This window comes from Gobius niger (assembly GCF_951799975.1).
Source record: "Gobius niger genome assembly, chromosome: 9".
Lineage (NCBI taxonomy): Eukaryota > Metazoa > Chordata > Actinopteri > Gobiiformes > Gobiidae > Gobius > Gobius niger.
Genome location: NC_136860.1, coordinates 3941345 through 3969026, shown reverse-complemented (window position 1 = coordinate 3969026; position 27682 = coordinate 3941345). Strand labels below are relative to the sequence as shown.

The following is a 27682-nucleotide window of genomic DNA, read 5'->3' as shown; positions in this document are numbered from 1 at the left end:
GACCAATCAGCGAAGACCGGTCGCGCTCAATTCACTCACATATTTGATCATATTCACTAAAACCTAAAGTTAATTCGTTTTGTCCATATTTGGTCCTATTATTCATGCTTACAGTATTTTCTCACCAAAAACCAATAAACCTTAGGACTATGTTTTTATGTTGCCAGAGGTTATTTTTAGGCAAAAACAGTACTTGAAGTGACTTTTTTTCTCTTTAGTAAAAAATCTACATAAAGGAGTGGTGAAGAGGAGAGCGATGGGGGAGCTTAGGGTGAGAGGCTTAAGGATCAGGAAGTGAAAGTATTGGACCTCTTTTCTAACAAACACAATATAAGATATTGATAAAGATGTGATATTATTCCCAAATACCTGAAAAAAAAGCAACTTTAAAGGGATATTTCAGGATTTTTGACATAGGGCCTCATTTCCCAGTTATCCAGAGTGTTGCTAATTTCTGGAGATATTTTTTTTGTAATTCATGCAGTTCTTATATTTGAAGAGTTTCGTGGCGCTAGGCTAATGTAAGGCTAACGCATTTCTATGGTATCAGCTAGCCTGCATTAAAAACAGTCTGACCCGCTCCACAGAGCACCTGAGGCAAATCACTTATAACACCAGACTAACCATAGAAATGTCTGTGTCCATAGAATCATTTTTGGAATATAACTGACCTGCATCACATGAATGATCACATTTTGAGGGACCATTTTCTAACAGATCACTCCGCCGCTGCGTAGCTTATACAACCACGAAGGTGCACTGTGGAGCGGGTCAGACTGTTTTTAATGCAGGCTAGCTGATACCATAGAAATGTGCTAGCCTTGCACTAGCCTAGCACCACGAAACTCTTCAAATATAAGAACTGCATGAATTACAAAAAAAATATCTCCAGAAATTAGCAACACTCTGGATAACTAGGAAATGAGGCCCTATGTCAAAAATCCTGAAATATCCCTTTAAGACAGGGGTGTCCAAAGTGCGGCCCGGGGGCCAAATGCGGCCCTCAGACCAATTTTTGTTGGCCCTTGGCCTTTTTTCTGAATCAGTAAATATCAGAGATGGTCCTTTTTATTTGAAATGTAATAATTCGACACAATTCTAACCTAACAACTAGGTTAGGTTAGAAACAACTAACCTAGTTGTTTCTAACCTAACTAACCAATAAAATGTGCTCTGTCTCACAATAAAATGTGAGACAGAGCACATTTTATTGGTTTTATTGGCTGGCATGGAGGATGATCACAGGAAGTGATCAAAACTAAAGCAGGTAAACTAAACCTTCTGTCTTACTAAAAGAACAAAACTATAATAGGCTAAGAAGACAGTATGAACCTTTTACAAAGAGCTGGCACGAAGGTTTTAAGCATAAATTACGGTGTGGGGCACATTTTAAACCTCTGCTTGTCAAAGGTTTCATGGCACTAACCACCGATCTATGGCCCTTCACCCCGTGTACGCTTCAATATGTGGCCCCCCATGAAAAAAGTTTGGACACCCCTGCTTTAAGATCTGCTTTAGCAACCGGTGCAATCCTATCTAAAACCCTCCAATCATCGTAAAAGACAAAAAGCAGAGGCGTGTTTCATTTCTCATCGATTTGAAAGTCAGGATTCTCTGATGGGAGTAAAAAAATGGCTCCAAGATTTGTCTTTTTTATCCATTTATTTTGTTTTTTATCAGTAGTTTGTATAAAGTGGTCTCACTCAAAGCAGTGAACATAAGGATTTTAAACACAGGACTGGCTTCACAGACTGAAAATCATGCACAGTATCTGACTCCAGTGCGTCTTTTCCAGCTGAGAAATCCCTCTGGTTTTGTGATTGTTTGAGATCCTGTTCCCGCTTTACGGCACATGTTCTCTGCAGAATGGGCCCCGTGTGTAAAACCCAGAGGGGACTGTTTGGCTCCTGCCTCTGTAACTGCGCCTCGTTAGCTCAGTGTGAACTGGAAACTCTGACGTCAGCGAGCGGGGCACTTCCTCCTGGAGCCAGGCCAGAGGAGCGGAGTTTGGAGAGGGTCTGGGGGTTCTGCGTGTGGAAGTGAAACACGGATACATGACCTAAAGTGAAACAGTTCTGAAGTAAATAGAGGCTAAAGCCGAGTTATTCCAGGACTAAACCAAAACGGGCCGACGTGGAGCAGGAAATGAGTGCGTTACCTTGTAGCCCCGCCCACAGAGAGAGAGGTGAGGATGTGATTAAAGCGCACACGGGCATCGAGAGGGAGAGGAAGGAAGGACTTTATAGACATATGCTGTTTTTGTGAAGCATCTTTCACAGACGTGGTCTCAAAGCGCTTTTACACGGCACGCACGGTGGGAAGCTGTGTATGAACCACGACCCGCAGTAAATGGTCTAAAAACACTGTAAAAAGTATGTAAAAGTTGAACTAATCAAGGTACAAATCCAAAACAAGAGCAGATTATAGTTATAGTAGTAGGAAATGTTTAACCTCTTAACACCCGCCTTAAAGGGATATTTCAGGATTTTTGACATAGGGCCTCATTTCCTAGTTATCCAGAGTGTTCCTGATTGCGCTAGGCTAGTGCAAGGCTAGCACATTTCTATGGTATCAGCTAGCCTGCATTAAAAACAGTCTGACCCGCTCCACAGAGCACCTGAGGAAAATCACTTATAACACCAGACTAACCATATAAATGTCTGTGTCCATAGAGTCATTTTAACCATTTTGCATTTTAAATAACTTATATTTGAGCAGCATCAGCTATTCCAACAGGGGCTGATCTAGAAAAAAAATCACGGGGTGGCAAGCGGGGTCAGGAATAATTTCTGGGGTGGCAACACATTTTACAATGTTGAATGTTTATAGCAAATGTTTAGCTTGATCGCAAAGCAATTTTTCAGTTTAGATGCAGGCTGAGCCCCCCCCAAAAAATAAGCGTCAAATAGTAGGATTTTACATAGTAGGGGGTCTAACTCAGGTAAAATTGAAACTTTTGTAATAAAAAAAATAAAAACAATCAGCATCTTTGGAGCCACAGGAGTTGCAACTAGCACCTTATTTAGCTCTAAAGTTGTTCTAATTCTTTGTCCTGTCAAAAAGGTAGCTTCTAGACCAGATGTGTGACTTCACAATGGGGGGGCAGCTGGGGCGGCAAGACCTGAGGCCTGAGGTGCCACCCCTCTAGATCCGCCCCTGTATTCCAAAAATGATTCTATGGACACAGACATTTATATGGTTAGTCCGATGTTATAACTGATTTGCCTCAGGTGCTCTGTGGAGCGGGTCACACTGTTTTTAATGCAGGCTAGCTGATACCATAGAAATGTGCTAGCCTTGCATTAGCCTAGCGTCACGAAACTCTTCAAATATAAGAACTGCATGAACTACAAAAAAAAATATCTCCAGAAATCAGCAACACTCTGGATAACTAGGATATGAGGTCAAAAACGTTGCAATATTCCTTTAACCAAGCAAATTTTTTCAGCTTTGCCTGAATCTAAAAGCTTCTCGACTGGAGTTCACAGCCTGTAGGCCAGAGTAACGGCTCATTTGAAAGCTGCAAAATTGATCTAAACTGATCTTTTTCCATCACTTTTTTGATCATCACTCTTCTGCCGCCATTTTGTTCTTTCGTGGCTTTTTTGTGGCTTTTTCGTCATGCTTTTTCTAAGAGGCTTTTAGATTTGGGCAAGGCCAGACTGGGGAAAAGGTGGTCGGTTGAAGAGGTTAAATGTGGTGGATCAGATGATGACCTGCCCCAGGATTTCACCTCGTGTTTTTATCTTAATTGAAAATGTCATGTTTTTAAAGTGCATCCAACTCGATATCTTTGTAAAATCAGCTCGTGTGCAGTTTTCTAAAGTCCTCTGGTGATTTGTGAATGAGCTGAAACGCCCAGTGCCAGAGTTGGAAAGCTACATTACTTTGCACTTAGCCTTTCCTTTCGTCCAAACTTTCCTCTTTGGCTCGTCTCCTCCTCGTTCCTCGTGAATCCGTAGCATTTACGAGGCTGCGGGGACTGGAGGCTGAGTGCTTTCTCATTCTGCACCGTTTAGTCACTTTTCGGCGCTCTCCAAACGGCCTGCCGCTCCGTGAAACTGTGGAGCCTCTTGATTTACAAAGGATTCTGTCCCGTAGCTTCTTTGGCTCATATAAAGCCGACATAAGAGACGTACAAAATCAAGTTTCAATGTTCCTTCATCAAAAACCTCCCTGGAGGAGTAAGTTGTGGCCATTTCCTCAACTGCTGAAGCGCTTTCATGTGTTTCCTGGATTGTAATTGCATCATAGAGCGAACTCAAAACTGTCTCCACATTTTTTAAGCCTGTGATCCATCACCAAACCTGTTTCTGAGCAGTTCATGCTCAAAGTGCGCTCATCACGGCACCACTGAGTTGTTAGTATGATGTTAGTTTGAAGTTTTATAAAGTATCCTCCCCACGGCTGCCTACAGAGGGCGCTCTAGGCCATCTAAAAAATCCTGACGAGCCCAGTCTCTCATTTCTTTTCTTTACATCATCTATACCAGAGCTGGTCGTCAGTTTACTGTCACATATCATATAGTTCAGGACTATAACTCTGTTTTATAAAACTGTTTGGGAACATTGGACCTCATTCATGAACGTTCTTCCACACACATTTGTGCTTAAGGCCTTCTTAAAGAGGGTGTATTATGCTTTTTTCAATCATATATCAATATAGCACCAGTCTATATCACACTACAATGATGACCAAACCTTCTGTGGGTCTGTAAATGCAGTAAATTAGAATAACTGCCTTGTATAAATTACTCTCTCAAAATGGCTGCAGTGAATGTCTTGAAATAGGCCTCTGTCTCTTTAAGAACCTCTGACCCTTTCCGACACGCCCCCTCCACACGCTGTCTGTGGCATCAGTGGGGAGGGGGTTCTGCTGAGGAGCAGTGGTTGGTTACTCGGCTGGTGATGAAAGCTCGGGGGCGTCTCCAGGAGGTGGGGGCGTTCCTAGGAGGACTCAGGCAAACCTATCCCTAAAATGGCCGCCATCAGAGTTTTTACAGATTACTCAGAAATACGTGAATGTGCTAAGGCAACACTTCAGGCATGTTTTTAATGAGGGAATGACATAATAACATGATGTAAAGCTTGAACAAGTCGATTTTGCAGAATACCCCCCCTTTAAGAAGATTTTTGGCATTCACAAAACTTGTTCTTAGCTGAAAACACTCCTCTCTGAGAACACATCCTAAGAACACTCATGAGGACTCTTAAGCACAAAGAAATCTCCACTTCTGTTCACAGTCCTGCTCCTGATGGGACCCAGCATTCTGAGTCGTATATTTTGAACATATTTAATCATGTATTAATTAATTCCAGAATGCAAATATCCTCATTATAAATTACAGATGTCTTTATACAGAAATAAGTTGGTAAAATCACCGGCCCGTAATGTAAAGTGTTACCACATTTTGTAATGAGAGATAATTCGCCCAAAGCTTTAGGAGGGTTCTTGAGCGTGTGGCGACGATTATTTGGGGGTTTGTTGGTTATTATCAGTTTTGGATTCGTGTTTGGTCATTCATTTCTTCCTTTGGCTGCCATTTGCAAGCAGCACTTTTTTGTCCATATATGGAGAATCGGAGGCGGTGACATATGCTATTGCTCTTCACACGCACACGCTTGCAAGTTGGGATTCACAAACTCAGAGCACATATGCCAAGGATTTTCCTACTTAAGAACGTGTCGTGAATCTGCCGCAGTTTCCTGACACTGCCTTCGTAAGAAGGGATTTTAAAGGGGGGGTATTATGCAAAATTGACTTTTTCAAGCTTTACATCATGTTATTATGTCATTATTATGTCATTCCCTCATTAAAAACATGCCTGAAGTGTTGCCTTGACACATTCATGTATTTTTGAGTAATCTGTAAAAACTCTGATGGCGGCCATTTTAGGGATAGCTTTGCCTGAGTCCTCCCAGGAACGCCCCCACCTCCTGGAGACGCCCCCAAGCTTTCGTCACCAGCCGAGTAACCAACCACTGCTCCTCAGCAGAACCCCCTCCCCACTGATGCCACAGACAGCGTGTGGAGGGGGCGTGTCGTAAAGGGTCAGAGGTTCTTAAAGAGACAGAGGCCTATTTCAAGACATTCACTACAGCCATTTTGAGAGAGACATTTTATACAAGGCAGTTATTCTAATTTACTGCATTTACAGACCAACAGAAGGTTTGGTCATCATTGTAGTGTGATATAGACTGGAGCTATGTGATTGAAAAAAGCATAATACCCCCTCTTTAAGAAGTTTCTTAAGATGTTCATGATTGAGACCCATTGTTTTTGCCTATAAGTCTTATTATATATTTATTTAAAACATTAAATGGTCTTCCACAGCTCCCGGATGTGACAACATCACGATCGCTCATATGTAAGCAGTGAAATTTCCATTGCGAACAACAAAATAACGTGTCTCCTTGGGTTTCTTCTTCTACTATTCAAGCCCTGATTTTTACTTCCTGGTTATTTTGCATCAGTGGAAAAACACGAACCACAAAACTCCATTATATTATAAAATCCCATAATCCAACACTGGATCAAGGAGCAAGGTCTGTTCACTGTGACACCAAGGGCTGCTAACCCCGCTGTAGCAAGTTAAAAAGTCTCTGTTTACACTGCTGCCTGCAGGGGGAGCTCAAGGCAAAATCCTCACCTTTGTTTCATTCTCATTAATCCACATTTAGAAAACAATACTCAGGTCAATTCACTCATCGTCCATGAGGGAACGATCAGTCGTCTTTGTCCCTCCATGTCCTTCACAAACATGTGAGCCGCCTCTTCTCTGACGTTGCGGTCATTGTTTTCCTTGTGTCCAGCTGAAGTGCTACCACAAGCGTTTCCGCGGCCCGTGCAGAGACGTGATCTTCCGGGTGCAGTTCCACACGTGCGCCGTCCACGACCTGGAGCTGGTCTTCAACAAGGACCAGCTGGACGACACCTTCAGAGGTCAAGACTGTGGAATATAGTTCATCCATGAAATTAGCACAAATGAATAAACACCCTTGTCTTTGTGGTGCAGATGACAGATTTCCTGAATACGGAAAGGTGGAGTTCGTCTTCTCCTTGGGTCCAGAGAAAATCCATGGTAAGTTTCACGATTTAATGAATAAATGCACTTAGCTGCAGCGGAGTGTTGGCCTGAAGGTTTCAAAGTGTGGCCTAATGGGCACGAGGGAGAAGGTTATAAAAGGGAAAGTAGAATTAAATCTTACGGTGAGATACATCATCATGGCATCGCCGTAATGAGCCCCGTGGTACAGGATGTATCGTGCAGATGTGGAAGGTTCTGTGCATGGAAGTTTGTGGTGAACTTCACAACCGTTTCCTGTCATGGTTTTGGAACGTACATTTCTGGATGGATGTGAAGTGAAGCTGTTCAAATGCAAATTAGCTCAGATTTTGTTGCCATTTTAACATTCATTAGACACCTAAAATAGACATCAGCCTTTAGCTTCAAGACCTTGCAGACAAACCAGCTCTACTAAAGTATTTACATTCTGCATAAAAATGTTAACACAGTGATTATCTGTCCAATGAATATTTTTCTGAGACATAATGTTTAAGTTTATATTCATTCTGGCGAGACGAGGCTATACTCCTATAGGAATAGTAATAATAAAGTATACGTTTGTCAAGTGTGACCTCATGACTTCCTCTTCCGGGTACGAGCAGACCGGCAAATATGTGAGAAAAAAAACACACAACAAAACTCTTAAAATCTGAAACTCAACAGAGAGTTACTGAACATACTTATTTATCAGGCCCATAAGCCAAAAATGCCGCATCTACTGCTAAAAAAATCATATTTACTAAAGTCACTACTTCCGGGGTTAGCGTAGCTGCTGCGCCGTTAGCATTTTTCTCCGCTCACCTGAATACACCGATTTTGGTGAATATTACTTTCATAGGAGTAGTTTCAGCATTTTTGGCTAATGTGTCTCATAAATAAGTATGTTCAGTAACTCTCTGTTCCGTTTCAGGAATATTGATTGTGGTATTAAAGAGTTTTTTTTTTTTTTTTTCTTGCACATCTGCGAACCAGGAAGTAGAGCTATTACGTCACCACTTAACAAACGTATATGGACATCTAGCAAGTCTTTAGCGCCATCTGTTAGCCTGTTCAGTGTATTTTTCCTATACCTGTTAGCATATAGCCACCATTTAGCACATAATTAGGAAAGATCCAGATGTTTTCAGCCGTTGTCTCGCCTTCGACCACATTTAGATGATGTCAAAGCCAGGTTAGCATTAGCATTGATCGTAAGAATCATCTGATCAGTCCATACGTTTAGGAACTCTTTTGTGATTATAGTGAATTCATGAGACAACAGATCAGGGGGGATATCACTTCATATAGATTGGGCTAATATTAACATTCTTTTGCCTGTTATTTCTTTTCTTCTATTTCTTTCTCTTGTTTTGTCAGGGTAACAAAAGTAACATAGGCTGAATGTTCAAGAGGTTTTCTATTTAAGCAACCATTAAATAGATAAAAACGTACAAGTTAAATTGGGCTCTGAGCTAAATGCTAAACCTTCTGTGTTAATGATGCAGAAAGCACAGAATTGTATTAAATTTCTTGAAACACACTTTACTTTACACTTTATCACTTCCTAGCAGAAGAACACATGTATAGGGACTCAGGATGCTAACGTTTTTTCTGTGTGTTTTTCGTGGTGCGGGTCTAGGCATGCAGGACCTGGAGAACGGGCCCACCGTGTCCGTGGACTACAACACCCAGGACCCGCTGATCCGATGGGACTCGTACGAGAACTTCAACCAGGGCTGCGAGGGCGCCGCCGACGGTGAGCCGCCCAACTTACACCGTGTCCTCTTCTGTGTCCACTTCTTCTACGCTCTTTCGTAGTCGCTGTTTGTTTTTACGGGGACAGAAGCTGCAGGACGAGGTCTCAGGAAAGAGGCTCGATGAGTTGTTGATTCTGTCGGCCTCTGGTGGTGGAATCGTTAATTGCGGCGCAGCAGAGAGAGCAGAAAGAGAGTCACGAGTTCGATTCTTCTTCCTGCGTCTTTACCACGCGCATTTTCTCCAGTTCAGCTTTAGCCAAGACCAGAGTAACACCTCATCTGAAAGATAAGAGGCGCTACTCTGGTCTTAGCCTCATCAGAAAGATAAATCCTGCAAAACTGATCGAGAAGGATCTTTTTCCTCGCATTGTCGCCGCGCTTTCGCCACATTTTTTGCCACGTTTTTATTGTGCTTTCTCCACGCATTTTGTCACTTTTTCATCACTGTTGAGTCACTTTTTTGTCAGATTTTCATCACTTTTTCATTACTTTTTTGTCTCTTTTTCATCACTTTTATGTCTTTTTCATCTCGTTTTCATCTCTTTTTCATAAGTTTTCGTCAAGTTTTCATCACTTTTTCATCACTTTTTCATCTCTTTTTCATCACTTTTTCCTTCACTTTTTCTTCTATTTTTTGTCTTTTTCATCACTTTTTCATCACTTTTTCATCACTTTTTCTTCTCTTTTTCTACTCTTTTTTGTCTCTTTTTCATCACTTTTTCCTTCACTTTTTCTTCTCTTTTTCGTCTTTTTCATCACTTTTTCATCACTTTTTCTTCTCTTTTTCGTCTCTCTTTTGTCACTTTTTCCTTCACTTTTTCTTCTCTTTTTCGTCTTTTTCATCACTTTTTCATCACTTTTTCTTCTCTTTTTCGTCTCTTTTTTGTCACTTTTTCATCACTTTTTCTTCTCTTTTTCGTCTCTTTTTCATCACTTTTTCTTTCTCTTTTTTGTCTCTTTTTCGTCTCTTTTTCGTCTCTTTTTCATATCTTTTCCATCACTTTTTCATCACTTTTTCTTTCTCTTCTGTTGCACTTTCGTGGCTTTTTTGTTGGGTTTTTGTGACTTTTTCATCCACATTTTCGTCTCGTTTTTGTCGCTATTTTGACACTTTTTAAACTGGAGAAAATGTGCTCAGCTCAGGTGGGGGTTAAGAAGTCACTAAATAAATGTCGCCAAAATCAAGGACTTAAATGTCATTAGAAATAGCGTTAAATCTAAATGTATTGGAAAATGACGAGTTTCTTGTGGTGTGCTGTAAAAATCCGAGCTGTTCAGTAACAGAAAAGTGTTTCCTTCCCTGTGAAACTTTCTGAACACATAACTGTTCACGTGCAGCCGCGGTGCTATAAGGCCGTCTTTGTTCGCCGTGCGTGACTCCGGTCTGGACTGGGTCTGGACTGGGCCTTGTTCAGGTCTGAGGAGGGTCCACACGGGGTCAGGCTGTGGTCAGGGGGAAGTTCACTGAAGTTCACGCGTAAAGGAGTTACGTCATCACTGAAGCAGAGGCGACAGATGGACGAGAAATATGACTTAAAATGGCAACCGTCTTGATTAATGCGTGATATTTCCTATGAACTTTCTTGGATATTTTGCTTGATTTGTTTTTTCCATCTATAATCATTTTGACTGTGATGTGGCTTGGGTTTGGAATTTCTACAGAATCTTTTGCTTTCATATCTTTTATATTGGAGACTTGCATTTTCCTCTAAACATCTCCATCATACACGCCCAAAAACAACTTTATATTTGCTCTACCTTTTTTTTATATACAGTGGGAAGAAAAAGTAAGTACATGTTTGGAACTGATCACATTTCTGCCTAAATTAGTCACTAAATGTGATCTGATCTTCCTGAAATCATAAGAACGATTAAACAGTGTCTGCGAAAACTGATACCAGCCAAACATTTACATTTGATCACATTTTAATGGCTATAACATGTAAACATTCACAGGACAGGGAGGAATAAGTAAGTGCACCCCCTGAGTCAGCCAGCTGTTTAATACAGGGGTTCACTTACTTATTCCACACTGTTGTGAAGGTTTTTCTTGCAAAATATCTTTGAAAAATATTTTTCTGTTGGTGATATCACGTTGTCCAGGCCCTGAGGAAACAAAACAGCCCCACACCCTGATGCTCCTGCTCCGGACTTCACAGTGAGGAGAGGTTTAGATGTTCCATTTGTCCTCCACACATGACGTTGTGTGTTCCTCCCAAACTATTCAACTTTGGTTTGTGAAAGAGCTCTTGGATGCTCCACGGCACTACTGGAAAAATATACAGTGGACTGATTAACCCAAATTTGAATAGTTTGGGAGCATCATGGTGTGGGGCCTGGACAACCTGCTATCATCAATAGAAAAAAACATTTTCAAAGATATTTTACTGTCAAACCTGAGACATTCACAACATATGTGAATAAGTAAGTGAACCCCTGTATTAAATATCTGCCGATCCGTCTTTTGCAGCAATAACAAAGCTGCTGCAGTTCAGTGAGACTCAGGGGGTGTACTTACTTATTCCACGCTGTCCTGTGAATGTTTACATATTATGACCAATAAAAATATGATCAAATGTAAATATTTGAGTGGTTTTAGTTTATTCAGACACTGTTTAATCATTCTTATGATGTTGATGAAGACCAGCCCACATTTAGTGACTGATTTAGGCAGAAATGAAAGAAATTCCAAACATGTACTCACTTTTTCTTCCCACGGTAACTCATTTAATCAACTCAATCGTTCCACAATGACCAACCCCTCAATAATTTGGGGGGATTTTATGTGTATTTTATATGGAGTTTCATGACACAGGGTGTTTGCGGGTCTTTAAATAAATTTAGCTGAAATCAAGGCCTTGAAAGAATCAAATTGGATTGGAATTATGACATTGCTGAACAATTTTGCCCGTCATAGAAAATACCAAGTGATGCTTTAAAAACGTGTCCAACTGCTGTTTTGGCTGAAATTGAAAACTTTTTTGTTCAATTCTCTTTCCTCTGTTGGATGAAATATTTGCAAATCTTAAGAAATGAAATATGTGCAGATTGTTTTCTGCGTTTGTGGCGTTAAGAGTAATTTTCAGTTAGATTTCCTTCTGCCTGTTTAAACGCTGTTACTAAATCAACAATAGACGGCTGTGACTTTTGTAGTTTTTCTTGTAATGACAGATTCTTAATTCTCCGTCCCATTAGACATCACATTACAGAGGAGTTTGCAAGAATGAAAAATGTGTCCATGTTTTCCCTCTGTGGCTGCAGTAAACGTTAAATCTTGTTTTTATTGGACGTCGTTACTGTCGTGGCTTGAACTGAATGTCCTCACAGAAGCTGCTTTGCGTCGAAAGAGACACATTCTGCTAAAACCACAAACCGAACGAAGAAAGTCTCTAACACATTGTGCACAGGCTCGGTGACCTCTGCCGCCGCGTCACGCCTGTAATCTGACGGAGGTATTTGGCGGCGCAGGAGTCACATAGCGGCGCTGACACAAGCCTCATATAGATATATTTAAACGGGGGTGTCGTCCGTAAATACTCGGCCCACGCTGAAACAGAAGCTCTTTAACCCGCGCTCCCGTTTACGAGCACGATAAAAGGGGACTTGACCTCCGACCTTTTCAACATCAGAGGAGTCACTAAAACTACAAATCCCTCCCACTAAAAAACTACAAATCCCTTCGGCTCAGCTATCAGCGAGCGTCACATGGCACTAATCATCCTCCTTGGCTTGTCTTGCACTTTGAACGTTTTCTCTACTTTAAGAGGAGTCGAAGTAGTTTTAGTTATAAGTAGTAGTTAGTAGTAAGTATCCAGAGCCGGTTTTTCCTATAGACCAGGGGTGCCCAAACATTTTGTCTCTGAGGGCCAAAATGAAAAAGTGCCTGTGAGTCGCGGGCCAAACACGGCGATGTCAAGCATGAAACACATATAACTGCAAATTATAAAGTTACTTTATTTTATTTACTTTTTATTTTTTCGATAGCCTACATTTGCATTTTATTCTATCTATGCAAATAACATGCTATATTAAAACGAATGCTAACTCTGGCAAAAGCCTAAGTTTAGTAGAACAAAATCAACATTTGTAGCATTTTAGTGCAAAAACAAACAAACAAACACCTGTATCTACAGTACCTCAGTAACTTTACCTCATTTGTTAACTCAAAGATGCCACATTAGATTATTTTGAAAGTGTCAGTTCAGGATCAATTCTTTTATAAGTCAATTTTTAACATATACTGTTGTCGATGTCAACAACCTTTGCAATAAAAGTTGAAAAAAATGTGAAAGTTGATGCTACAACGCTCTGTAATTGATAAATACCAAGACACCACAACAGTGTTTCCTTAACTTTTCGAAAGGAGTGAAACAGCGCCCCCAATTTGACGTTCATGGTCAAAAAGTGTACTGCATCCATATTTACCATTGAGAATGAATGGAAGAGAGTTAGTATTAACCACAAGCAGCGCAAAAGTAGGTCACTCTCTGGCAAATTTGGCCCGCGGGCCCCACTCTGGGCACCCCTGCTATAGGCAAATTATGCAAGTTGCGTAGGGCCCCCGCAGCCACAAGGGCCCCGCATCTCAGTCAAACTACGGATTGTTTCCCTGATTAATTTATGCATTGTTACGGGCCTATTTGAGTTGAATCCACACGGTTCTCATGCATGCAGTTACTTACAGTAACTCTGGTTCTCTGAATGTGCACAGTCTAAAACGAGTTGGGCGACTGACAGGCTAATTCTCAGTGGTCAGACAGATATAACCGTCGTGCAGGTTTCAGTTAGTTTTAAATCAGCGGTTCCCAAACTGTGGGTCAGGGACCAGAGGCGACAGAATGGGACTATTTGCTATTTACCATTTTAAAAAGTTGGGAAATCCCAGTCTCGCAGTGGCTTAGTGGTTAGTGGTTCTCACACAGGGGGACGGGGCCTGAATTGAGGTCATTATGTTCCACTTCTGCCCTGCACTACTGCACAGTGGAACCGTTTTGACCGTAAATGGATTCGATCTTCGTTGAATAACCATGGGATGCTACTGTAGGGCCCCCGTGTGGATTTTTGCCTAGGGCCCCAGAAGGGCCAGCACCGGCTCTGAAGTATCTCCAAGTCACCGTTGCTGCACCGTTGACAATCCTCTCCCGGCAGCACGTTTTTCAAGCTCTCATTCACATACATGTTATCAGGGGGTACTTTTTTTTTTCATTTCAGATTAAAAAGGAAGATGAAACTGAGCCATGGTTTTATTTTGTTCATATATTAGTCACAGACATTTGTTCAGAGGGGATTTGGGGTCTTGTCTTCTTCTTGATCTTGATTTGAGTGAAAATATCTGTAAAAGCTCAAATTGCTGCTTATTTTTTGGGGGGTTCAAAGCTTCATAAATCAGGCAGGACTTTGATATTAAAACATTTCCGTTGCCTGATCTGACAGAAGAGAGTGAGCAGTTCATACAGAATTCCGTTAGTTCACATTAGTGACAAAAGAACATTATGACACTGGGTGGAGATGGGTTACGATTTTGGGTAAATATTTTGCCACTGCTGTTATTGAAGAGGTTGTAACTAGAAACACAGACTAAAGTACTTGTAGAATTGAATCTATGTAATATACGTTTGTACTTGTCTTGTACTTTTACTCCTAACCCTCCCGGACTCTCGCGCCGCTCGATAACTCTAATCCGACCACAGCCTTCCCTTCGGCCGATATTTACGTCCTCTCCTTTCACGATGAGCCAAGTCCCCTCAAAGACGCCCTCGATATAAATTTAAGTTTCCAGGAGACCGGGCCGCGCTATTCGGAGCCGCACTCGTAGATCTAAAACGGTAACAAGCTTCTTTCACAGCGGCCTGACAATCGGAGAGGGACGTCCTCTCCGCACAATGGGATTCTTGTGGAGTTTTGGACATTTTTCCGAGGGACGGCGGCGTAGTCAGGGGCTAAAATTACAGACGTGTTTTTGTGCGGGGGAAACATGGATGCAGCATTCTGTTTTGAGGCTTTGGCGCGATGATGATGATGATGATGATGATGGCACCTTGCACAACTTCCCACAGCCGCAGCAGAAGGCGATGGCTCTGGGAGACTCTTCGAACCCTCCTGGAGGCTACCACAACAGGATGAATGGTCTTTACTGTAGAGCTAATGGAAGTGGCCTTGATATACCGTATGATGTGACAAGGCTCCCATTCAGTGATGCAATTTTCCCAGCCACATTTTTTGAACGTGATGTCATTCGAAGCGATCTCTGTCGCACTGAAAAGAAACAAACGACATGTATCAGATTTGTGCAGATGACAGGGTAAAGTTCGGCAACACTGAAGCGGGAAAACTGTGCTCATTTCTGCAAAGCATTGACCTCTATCTGTAGCAATGTGGAAAGTTTTTTATCAAGTTAGGGGATAATTCAAAAAGAAGGTTCTTTTAGATCAAGAAGTCTCTCTTTAAAGGTGCACTATGCAACTTCCCAGCCCAAACTCCACAACAAGTAGCTATTTCCTCCGCTGAAACCCTCACGGCTCCCGTGTTGTCTGGACACAAAACACAATATAGGTGATAATGATAGAGGCTTATTAACGGTCCTCATGGCGCTGGAGTCAGCTCAGCGTCTTCTGTCGCAGACACTTTCCCTGTGGCGCTCACTCTACAGCCCTAGAGTCCGATAGTTTTCCACACTCAAAAACGTGTTTTGGTCGCATCGGCGCAGTACACAGCTCATTCAGCTGCTTTTGAAAAGGACCTCACTCATAAGTTCAAGTCTGAGTGGAAGGATGTGTTGAGGAGGTTTAACGCATAGAAACGCACCTGCAACTGTACTGATGTTTCCACCACGAGGACTGACGTTACAGCTGTATTTGGTCTGGTCATATTTGCTGCTGATTATGTTTAATGTAATGATGAGTGTGAGCCAGAGTTACGCAAACAGCATATGAAAAATATGTACTGTATGCTAATAGTAATTGTGCCCCTTGTGGATTTCATATGCCCCCCTTAAGACTGACGTCTGGCGACGGGACTGGGCTGTATGGGGGGTTAGCCTAGCGCCTTTACTCTCCATCCCGGGGGTCCCTATGATACTTCGGGAACAATTTTATTCCAGGTTTTTGGGGGTTTCTGGTAGGTTTTTTGAGTGGAATGTATCAGTTGGAGACAACTTGTCTGAATGGCAACTTAATGTTGAGATAAATGTTTAGCAAAACAAATCCAGTTTATTGGCAACAGCTGCCTCCATTCTGGGAGTCTTATGACACGATGCTTCTCTTGTTTCGAAACACTGAGAAAGAGGGGTGTAAAAACTTGGCAGAAAGTATTTCTCGCTCTGCACTAACTGGCGTAAGCGCGGCTCCACAGCGCCTCCTGTCGGTCTATTCCTCGGGCGGTTTCTCCTAAAGGCACTTGAAAGGCCCCACCCCAAACAAACTGGTCCCGAGTGGCCCGTCCGCTCCCGTTGAAAGTTTCCTAAGTTTGACAAATGTCACTCGCGTTGTTTTGTGCCTGAGTTTAGCTTTAGCCACAGTTAAAAATACGGTGTGGTTGTTTACAGTCAGATTCCTCCACGTAACCGCTGCATTTCTCAGATCCCCCAGAGACGAGCCCATTGACACACAGACAGAAATATGTTTGGGCTTGACTTTTTACCAACTCCTTCCACGCAGACCCTTCACATTTACAATACTATCCAGCCTGAAGTCTTTCATTTGGAGAGTGCACTATGAGCACAAAGAATGAGATCAGCTGACGACATGAACGTCCCAAATGACCAGGTTATTCCATCAACGGGTTTCTTCTCCCATTTCATATTCCAAGATGACAATGCCAGGATTCATGGGGCTCACAGTGTGAACGAGTCCGGATCTTAACTCTCCCATCATCAATACAGGATCTCAATACTGGATCTTTTGACATTGCAGAAGCAACACCAGAGAATGTGCTGGAATCGAAGCTGAAGTCGCTACTTTCCTAAAAAGAAAGAAAAGGTTCAAATAGCTGTGTGTCGCTCTGGGGCAGCCATCTCTTAAAGGCTGATGCTACGGCACATTCAGTGCTGCCTTGCTTCCCAATAATCAATAATGTGCTTTTCCCCAAGTAAAAATAAAGGTTCATGCCAATCAATCAATGGTTTTTGTATAGCCCAATATCACGACAGGAGTTTCCTCACAGCTGCACCGAACAATAAGGCAGGAAAACGACAGTAAATAAGACGATGTAAAGTTCTGAATGAAGTATCCAGGCAAACGTAATGTCCAAATAAGTGTGGGCAGCAGGTGGCGACAATCGGGTGTCCCCCGTCCTTAGACTCTCCAGCACGGCAACTCAAAAACCCAGGGGAAGAAAAGAGAAACCTCGGGGAGAACCGCAGAAGGAGAGATCCACTCCCATGGACGGACAGGCTGTAGACCCAGGGCTGATGGGAGATCGCAGAACGTCCAGTCCTTGTTGGAGCTTCAGTTCCTCTTGCCGGGTTCCTCCATTCGATCTAGGCACTCCTGAGGGGGGGTAGGACAGGAGACACCATGTCAATAGTAATGAACAGACTGCAGATAAAATAAATCATAATAAGACAAGGTCTGCAGTAAGAAGAAGAGGATAGAGCTCAGTGTCCCGTACTTCCCACAGTAATGTTTCCCCTGAGGCAGCTTTACCAACAAAGCTCCCGAGCTCCAGGTTCCTTTTTCATTTTCTAAATAGTGGTAAATAAGTTAATCACAGGTTGTGATTAGAGTGAATATTTCTAATTTTATACAGAATCAGAATTGGTTTTATTGCCATTGTTAGTGAACAGGTTCAGCTCGGAATTTTCTTCAGAGATATCAGGCAAAATGAAACGTATGAAACTATAAGGGCACAAAGTAGATTCAAATAAAATGTGATAAAAAACAGAAACAGTTTGACACAGAACAACAGTGTGAATGTATTTCCAGATGCAGTAGGTGTTGGCAGCAGATATGAGTGTGGACAGACCACATAGTGACGGCATCTGATACAGACGGCATCTCTGGAATCGCCCATCTTTGGTCGAGTTTGAAAACAGTTCAGGGGGAAAACAATTTGGAGAAAAATCTAAACTTTCTCTAATTATTCAAAAACTACTTTAACAAATGAAGAATTATTGATATTGTTTTCTGCTAAATATATATACAAAGACATGGGGAGGAGCAAAGTGGTTCAACAGCGCATAAATACATAAATAACGGAGAATGCTAACTTGATGCTACATGTTAGCATCGTGCTAACGCTACCTTCGACGGACGTTTTTTTCGCTTCTACTGAACAATCTGATGTGACTAAACATCCATATGGACCCGATTTACACTTGACTTTATTTGTATGTGATAAATAGGTTTATATTTCAGAAAACGGCCAAAAAAAAAAAAAGGGATATTTTTCCCCCTCGGCGAAGCCACGCCCCTTTCTATGACGAGATGCCGTCTGTATCTATAGAGCAGTGCACTCATATATTGCAAACTCAGTGTGAAAGTATTGTAAATATTCAGAATGCAATACTCTCATTGGATGAAGTAACGGAACATGTTACAGAAACACATCTTAAAGGGGTTAGATGCAAGTTAGCCATTTTATAGTCACTACTGCCACCTCAGGTCATGCGTGTAACTGCAACTTCTATATTAAGCTCGTGCATGACGGCACTTCGGACCTGAAGTAACACCTTTTTGAGCGACGGTGCAGGATTTTAGAGTCAGTTGTGGTGAACAGGTCTGTAAAAGACTTAATTTTAACATTTTTAAACTCTGTATTGTCCCTTTAAGGCAAGTATTTAGTGTCCTGTTACTACAAAAAGTATTCTCAACACTTTATGCACTCTATCCATCTTGATGTAAATAAACCGCAATAGTTCAATATGAAAAAACAACCAAACCAGCCAAATGTTTCCTGTTTTCAAACTGATTTTGATTTGTATTAGAGAGTGAACTGCCTGAAGTAGCACTTAACGCTAACAACAATTAGCCTGGTTCTGGATATTTCACAGCTTTGCTCCGTAAAAGCTGCTCAGAAACTCTCCCCCACCAAGACTCGGGATGTGAGGAATGCGTTGGGAGAGTGAGGAAAGAGTCCGAGCCACGACTAGACGATTTAAAAGTTGCATTTCTCGGGGGTTTGAAAAGTGGAAAAAATAAGGCGCAGGGCTTTTAATAGGAGCGTGCCCACCTCGGGACGGTCCCTGCTGCCAATAGCAACCCTCCCCCCTCTCCTCCCTCTCCCCCCCCCCCTCTCACACTCGCTCCCGTCTTCCCTCCTCTCCGAGCGCCAGAGCAGCGGCGGCAGTGTTGGTGTGAAGGCAGTTGTTTGTCTCTCGTGCAGTGGGAAGAGAGACTTTCTCCGGACTCTTCTCTGTCATGTGAGTACGGCTCCTCTTCAGGCTCCCGGACCTCGCTGAGATTCAGGCGTTTATTTACCCGCATCATGAGATCACGCTGTTAATGTTTCCAAACTGAAGAGGCGTCGCAAACTTGATCATATCTGACAGGTATGACTGAGAATGCTGTTTATATCGGGCTCATTTACTTGTAGTAGGATATAGATATATGTTCAGGAGGCAACAATCCGAGTTTGATGCTTTTCAATGTCATTTTAATGCCTCAAAATCCTCTAAAAAAATCACATAGATAAAAGTAAACTGGACATAACAGGCAGCTTTTGACCAGAAATGTTTGGAAATCTGCAAAACGTGCAGCGGAACCAGTTCTGGATCATACATTTTGCGTTTTCACTGAATTACATGAAGAAATAAAGTCGAGCAGTGACAGTGTTTTCAATGAAAGACACATTCATTCACTTTAAGGCGAGACGCTGAAGGTGAATAGGGGGAAAAAATCTAATGTAGAGATATCGATTTGAAACTTTTGTGGTAGATTGTCAACATAAATATGAGGGGAAAATGTATTGCAAGTTGGTACTTCATGTGTAAAAATGGCGATCATTTTGGTTATATATAGAGCCAGGTTTAAAGGTATACTCTGAGGGGATTCAGGGATTTTATTTTTGAATAAGCTAGTTTTTTGGGGGGTTCCAAAGTTCCAATCGCGATAAATCAGGCAGGATATTGACAAATGAAAAATGCTTTGGAGCAAACCTTAAAGGCACACTGTGTAACATTTTGGACTCTACTGTTGCCATCAGTGCAAAACATTTTTATAGTGACTATTACTGCAGTGGGTAATCAAAGAATGGATTTGGATGAGGACCGAACCTGTTTAAATCTCAAATTCTGCTGACTTTAGTCACATCTCCATGGAAACGAGCTGGAGACGTACCCACTCCCGGCAAAGTTATGTCATGTCTTAGGAGAGCTGAGCCGCTCACAGCAAAATCACATGCTTGTTTGAGATATTTTTCAATTCTGAAAATATCTGTCATGAAAGAAAAGCTTGTATTTCAATTTTATTTTTTAGGTAAAATTCTACACGGTGTGGCTTTAAAAAATATCGTTAAAACTAGCCTTATGTTTTGTCTGCTGTGTCTCTCCTTAACTGCTTTTCAATGTAGAATTATATGTACTGGTATATAGTATTCACTAGACATAGTATAATTAGTAGTTGTAGTAGTAACAGTCAGGTGGTAGAGCAGCCAAAATATTTACTCAAGTAAAAGAGTAAATATTACTTACGTTTGAGCGTAAGTAAGTGCTTCATTTGTACCTGGATACTAAATTTAATGTAATGTACTGTGTAATAATCTGTAGTAACTTGTACTTATGGGTGATATACATAATGGAATAACTTGTATTAGTACTTTGTAAGTCCATAATGTAGTAGGACACGAGACCCTTAGGTTTAGGGTTACACTTTTGTCTTATTACGATATGTACCCACAAACTACTAATACGTATTATCCAATTGTGTATCTAACCCAGCTCCTGCGCAGCTCCCTCCGCTCCACAAGGATTGTGTGACTTAGCTGTGAGTCTTGCCCGGATACCTCCTCATTTGTCCCTTCCTTGTTTCCTGTAGCTCCTCTGTGCTGCAGTGTTTCAGGACTCAGATGTCTTGAGCTCATAAGCTGCTGTTTGTTTACCTTCATGACTCGTACAGACTCTGCAGTAAAACACTAAACAGCAAAGATGTACAAAAGTATCCAGTAACGTAACTATGATACTCGAGTAGAAGTAAAAAGTACTGAATTATATAACTACGCAACGTAATAAGTACAGTTTCTCCAGAATGTTTCTCAAACACGTGGGCTAAAGGTAGCTGAGTACTACCCGACTCTGGTAATAGTAGTAGTTGTAGCAGTAGTAGTGGTAGCAGTAGCAGTAGTAGTAATACTAGTGGTAACAGCAACAGTTGCAGTAACAGTAGTAGTAGTTGTAGTTGTAGCAGTTGTTGCAGTTGCGGTAGCAGTAACAGTAGTAGTAGCTGTTGTAGTTGCAGGAGCAATAGTATTAACAGTAGTAGTAGTAGTAGTAGTTGCAGTAACAGTAGTAGTAGTTGTAGCAATAGCAGTAGTGGTAATACTAGTAGTAACAGTTGAAGTAACAGTAGTAGTAGTAGTAGTAGTAGCAGTTGTTGCAGTAGCAGTAACAGTGGTGGTTGTTGTAGTTGCTGTAGCAGTAGTATTAACAGTAGTAGTAGTAGTTGCAGTAGCAGTAGTTGCAGTTGCAGTAACAGTAGTAGTAGTAGTAGTAGTAGCAGTAACAGTAGTATTAACAGTAGTTGTAGTAGTAGTAGTAGTTGCAGTAACAGTAGTTGCAGTTGCAGTAGTTGCAGTTGCAGTAACAGTAGTAGTAGTAGTAGTAGCAGTAACAGTAGTATTAACAGTAGTAGTAGTAGTAGTAGTTGCAGTAACAGCAGTATTAACAGTAGTACTAGTAGTAGTTGTAGGAGTAGTTGCAGTAACAGTAGTATTGACAGTCGTACTAGTAGTAGTAGTAGTTGTTGTAGTAGTTGCAGTAACAGTAGTATTAACAGTAGTATTAACAGTAGTACTAGTAGTAGTAGTAGTTGTTGTAGTAGTTGCAGTAACAGTAGTATTAACAGTAGTACTAGTAGTAGTAGTAGTTGTTGTAGTAGTTGCAGCAACAGTAGTATTAACAGTAGTATTAACAGTAGTACTAGTAGTAGTAGTAGTTGTAGTAGTTGCAGTAACAGTAGTATTAACAGTAGTACTAGTAGTTGTTGTAGTAGTTGTTGTAGTAGTTGCAGTAACAGTAGTATTAACAGTAGTACTAGTAGTTGTTGTAGTAGTTGTTGTAGTAGTTGCAGTAACAGTAGTATTAACAGTAGTACTAGAAGTTGTTGTAGTAGTTGCAGTAACAGTAGTATTAACAGTAGTATTAACAGTAGTAGTAGTAGTAGTTGTTGTCGTAGTTGCAGTAACAGTAGTATTAACAGTAGTACTAGTAGTAGTAGTAGTAGTTGTTGTAGTAGTTGCAGTAACAGTAGTATTAACAGTAGTAGTTGTTGTAGTAGTTGCAGTAACAGTAGTATTAACAGTAGTACTAGTAGTAGTAGTAGTAGTTGTTGTAGTAGTTGCAGTAACAGTAGCATTAACAGTAGTATTAACAGTAGTACTAGTAGTAGTAGTAGTAGTTGTTGTCGTAGTTGCAGTAACAGTAGTATTGACAGTAGTACTAGTAGTAGTAGTAGTAGTTGTTGTCGTAGTTGCAGTAACAGTAGTATTAACAGTAGTACTAGTAGTAGTAGTAGTAGTAGTAGTTGTTGTAGTAGTTGCAGTAACAGTAGTATTAACAGTAGTAGTTGTTGTAGTAGTTGCAGTAACAGTAGTATTAACAGTAGTACTAGTAGTAGTAGTAGTAGTTGTTGTAGTAGTTGCAGTAACAGTAGCATTAACAGTAGTATTAACAGTAGTACTAGTAGTAGTAGTAGTAGTTGTTGTCGTAGTTGCAGTAACAGTAGTATTGACAGTAGTACTAGTAGTAGTAGTAGTAGTTGTTGTCGTAGTTGCAGTAACAGTAGTATTAACAGTAGTACTAGTAGTAGTAGTAGTACAGTAGTTGTAGTAGTTGCAGTAACAGTAGCATTAACAGTAGCTCTTGTGTGAGAATGAGCTCTGTCAAACATGGTCGACAGCACAGTTCCCGTCAACACCTGCATTAGGACGACAACATGCTCCTGTTGCATTCTGGGTAGTCTGGTCTGGGCTTTTGTAATCTGTCACTAACATTTTATCCAAGGTCCGCGGGCGTTTATCGAGCTGTTCCTGCCGCAGTGACATTACCTCAGATCTGAGCTAATCTTGAACTTATCAGGAAGGATGCCAGGCCGCGCGGGTTAAATTTAAACCCCAGTGTGTGACGCTCGGCCCGGGACGGAGCGCGGGACGGAGCGAGCGGAGCAGGCCGTTACATAAGAGCGAGTGCGGGACGGAGGAGGACACTGTACAAAACACACTCAGATAACAGATCACTTCTTTCTTATCCAGAGTGTTGCTGACTTCTGGAGATATTTTTTTGTATTTCAAGCAGTTCTTATATCTGAAGAGCTTCGTGGCGCTAGGCTAGTGCAAGGCTAGTGCATTTCTATGGTATCAGCTAGCCTGCATTAAAAACAGTCTGACCCGCTCCACAGAGCACCTGAGGCAAATCACTTATAACACCAGACTAACCATATAACTAACCATTTTGTATTTAAAATAACTTATATTTGAGCAGCATCAGCTTCGTGGTTGTATAAGCTACGCCGCGGTGGAGTGATCTGCGGGAAAATAGTCCCTCAAAATGCGAGCATTCATGTGATGCAGGTCAGTTATATTCCAAAAAATAATTCTATGGACACAGACATTTATATGGTTAGTCTGGTGTTATAAGTGATTTGCCTCAGGTGCTCTGTGGAGCGGGTCAGACTGTTTTTAATGCAGGCTAGCTGATACCATAGAAATGCGCTAGCCTTGCACTAGCCTAACACCACAAAACTCTTCAAATATAAGAACTGCATGAATTACAAAAAAAAATATCTCCAGAAATCAGCAACACTAACTAGGAAATGAGGCCCTATGTCAAAAATCCTGAAATATCCCTTTAAAGGATTTATTTTTGTGTGAAAACATAAAATGACCAAAAACTCGCAATGCAGTTTTTACTCATATTTATGTCAGTCTCTAATTTACAGCAAAAGTTTCAAATTGATATATCTACATTAAAAAAATTCCTATTCACCTGTAGTGTCTCCACATTTAGGCTGGAATTTCATTTTTTTTCTTATTGTGCTTCAGAGTTTTAAGGTTTGTAGTTTGATTATAGTCCGTCTGTCATTGAGGAAAACACACAAAAAAGCTCACACGCTCTAATATTGTGTTGAAACGCCTTGGACTTCGATCACTGTGGCTTTGTTTCAATAAGATAAGAGATGATCTCGTAATGGAGACATTGAATAAGCGTCTTTGATGCCAAAAGATCCAGTGTTGTATTAATTTTCACCAAGATCTTGTATTGATGATGGGAGAGTGTGACCGCTGTGCAAAGCCTTCTCCAGCACATCCCTAAGACTCTCAATGCGATTGAGATCTGGACTCTGTGGTGCTCCCTGAACCGCTCTTTCACAACGTGAGCTCCTTGGATCCTGGCATCGTCATCTTGGAATACGCTGTGCCATCAGTGAGGGAGGAATAACCTGGTCATTCAGGATGTTCAGGCTGATCTTATTCTTTGGGCTCATGCTGTAATGTTGCTGAACCGATAAACCTGACCAGACTGGCTGCCACTCTTGTCATCCCCATCCAGGGCAGTTGTGGCTGCAGGTGAATGGTTTTACTATTCTGAATGAACACATAAATATTACTTTACAGGGTCGTATCTTGGCTTTTATCTTTGGGATGGCACCTTTTCTAGTACAGCACCAGAGCCTGAAAGCTTTATCAAGTTGCATGTAATTGGCATTTGAATTTGCAAAGGTTTGCTCTATTTGTTTGCTCTTTATTGGTCATAAAACTGAAAGCTGGACTCTTGAAGTGGCCAATAAGGAATCATGGTTGGCCTGTTCTATCCCTGGCCACCCCTAAACCCGCACTTGCTGCTTTGTGAAACTTGTCAAACTTAAACTAAAGATCAGATCCCAGCCATGATTAAGGTTGTTGTTCTACCTTAAAGTGAAAAGATAATTATTAAAAGTGTCTGTAAAGTCTCCTGAGGGCCCGTATTGTGATTCCAGGTCAGCGTGAGTCTGTTTTTTGCAGTGTGGGACTAAACGCTCTCCCGAACCTGCACTTGGATTATGTGTGGACTATGTTTGGGCTGCGGGTCCGAGAAGGTGCGATGAGGTGACAGGGACTGAACGCAGACTCCAGAGCCGAGACGTGAGTCAGGCCGGAGGAACGCCGGGGCTTAAGGCGCTGGATTTAGATCAGACTCGGAGCGACCGCGTGATGGAGCGGATAACCATATCCTAAACTGTTTAACCTGAAGAAGAAGAAGAAGAAGATCTTCATTTATATAGCGCCTTTCACAGACATGGTCACAAAGCGCTTTACATGAGACAATTGTACATTCACTCCACACTCGGTGGTGGAAAGCTACATTTGTAGCATCAGTTTTTGCGACTACACATGTCTGCGCCAACGGACCCTCTGACCACCACCATACATTCACTCACACACACTTCATCCTGGCCTATTGTGCATGTTTTTAGTGGTAGGGGAAACCGGAGTGCCCGGAGGAAACCTACGCAGACACGGGGAGAACATGCAAACTCCACACAGAAGGGCCCCGTGCAGGTGGGAATCGAACCCGGACCTTCTAGCTGTGAAGCGAGAGCGCTAACCGCTGCGCCACCGAGCCGCTAACCGCTGCGCTACAGACCACCTTAGTCCTGAAGAAGAAGCAATCATTTCTGGATTGTTTCCTCAATGGGAATTTTTGTGTGGAAAAAAACATTTAAAAACTTTAATTACAAATGATTACAAGAACAGCAGAACCAAATAGGAGCTCCAGAGCTGGTCTTTCACAGGTTAAATAGTTTAGGATGATGCACCACTTTAGTTGAGGGACATGATCATAATAAAATCATGATGTTTTAAAGATTAGCAAATGATAAGTTCACGATTGCCGTAAATTTGATCCTGTAAAGTTATTCTTTATCTTTTTGCAGGTAGATTTCCTCCATATGAGTCATGATGTTCATGTATGATCCTCATGATCATGATTGGTCGATTATTTTATTGTCTTTTCATTGTCGTTTTAGTGAATTCATGGTTTTCTTATGTGAACCTCATGATCATGATGAATTATTAAGAGTTTTCATTTACTTTCATTACAGTAGTTACACGTTTAATTCAGGGATGAAGTCGTCCATGAACCTACATGTTTGTTCCTGAGAAGTCATGATTTAGTAAAGAATGAATGTTTCATGAAAATCATGCATGTACTCATGTAGCATTATTATAAAGTGTTACCTAACTTTTTTATGTAAAAGGGACTAAAGGGAGTTTAGAAATGTTAAAATTAAGTTACATTAACCTATAAGGTTAATGTGAGTTACTGACAGAGTCTTAAACTTCCTCGTGCGCAAAAATATCATTTCCTGGTTGGAGAAATTTTCACTTGCAGAACATTGCACTAATATATGGTTGGGGATAACGTCCATGTCCATCTGCTGCCGTGGCCTTGTCTCTGTGCGATAAGCCTGTATGTTGTAAACAGCTGGTATCTCCCGTGTGGAGCTGGACGTTTGTGATGGAAACAGGCGTCGGCACTATCGGCCCCCCCCCCTCCTAAAGCCTCCGGTCACTTCACTGTAAACTGTCCGAGTTACACAAGACCCGAGTGTTTCCGACTTCTGAGAAAAAGCACAAGAGGCCAGTGAGGCGCGGGGGCTGCCGGAGGGGCAACGACTTTACTGCACTTTAGTTTGACTTGTGCTAGCTGTTGTCATAGCAACAGTCAGGGGAAATCACAGCAATGCCTTTAGCTCTGAGCCTGTTCCTACAAAACGTGCACCTTTTCATAGTCGTCGCATCCCGGATCCACATACAAATGAAGTGAAGCCAGGCTCAATACTTAAGTCTGGTGAGGTTTGTCCTTTTCATGGCATTTATATTATTTCTATGGTTTCTTTATCATAAATATATTATAAGATGATGTTTAGTGGCCTTGGACAGGGTTTCTGCAGGGCATTAAAAAGTATGAATTAGTTTCTGGCTGGCATTACATCTAAGTTTATTGGAAAATTATGACATTGCTCAACAATCTTTGCTGTATAATTTCATCAAAAACACCAAATAATGGTCTAAAACATATTCAGCTGCAGTTATTTCTCTTTCCTCTTTGACGAAATGTTTGCAAATGAAATACGGGCTGAATTTTTCTGCATTCGTAGCATTAAAATGTAGTATTTGGGCAACAAAAATGGCATTTAAAAGCACTGAATTTGACTTGCTTCTGACATTTTATGGCATTCATACAGTTTCTGTGGTTTCTTTATCTCTAACATCTTATAAGATGAAGTTTCATGGGCACTGGATGTGTTTCCGACCCACAAAAAACAAACATGTCACTGAATATGAGTTAGCATTTAGCTCGTACGCTAATATACATGTAAAGTAAAGTCTGAAAAGGTCTGTATATTCAAACATTAGGCTTCGACCTAAGTGTGATCCATGGGTGCACATCAGCTGAAAACATCTGTATTGCTCATAATTTGCAATGTTTGATGGCTAATGCTAACGGCTATAGGGAAAATACATTGAACAGGCTAACGCTAACAGATATGTTTCAATTGAACACCGGTGTAACAAGCCAGAGTTTACCCCCGATTTGGACTATACCAGGGGTTAAAGGGGCCCAGGCCATATTATACCCCGGGTATGATCTGGCCTATTTCATACCCCCCCCAGGCCAGATTATACCCACAATGATAACAGTTATGTTAAGTGATATAGCAAGAATTATACAGTAGTTTAGGGCAGTGGT

At 41.4% G+C, this 27682-nt stretch overlaps 1 protein-coding gene across 13 annotated transcripts in view; it reads left to right on the top strand.

Moving 5' to 3' along the window:
* tns1b (tensin 1b) overlaps positions 1 to 27682 on the top strand; it is a 256725-nt gene that overhangs the window by 186654 nt on the left and 42389 nt on the right. For 9 of the 13 annotated variants that reach the window (XM_079562814.1, XM_079562813.1, XM_079562809.1 and 6 more), the window contains 3 exons: positions 6813 to 6942; positions 7016 to 7083; positions 8681 to 8801. In XM_079562814.1, coding sequence (XP_079418940.1) covers positions 6813 to 6942; positions 7016 to 7083; positions 8681 to 8801 — 319 coding nt within the window. The remainder of the gene's footprint in view (positions 1 to 6812; positions 6943 to 7015; positions 7084 to 8680; positions 8802 to 27682) is intronic. The other 4 variants (XM_079562808.1, XM_079562806.1, XM_079562812.1 and 1 more) reach the window with 1 other exon arrangement.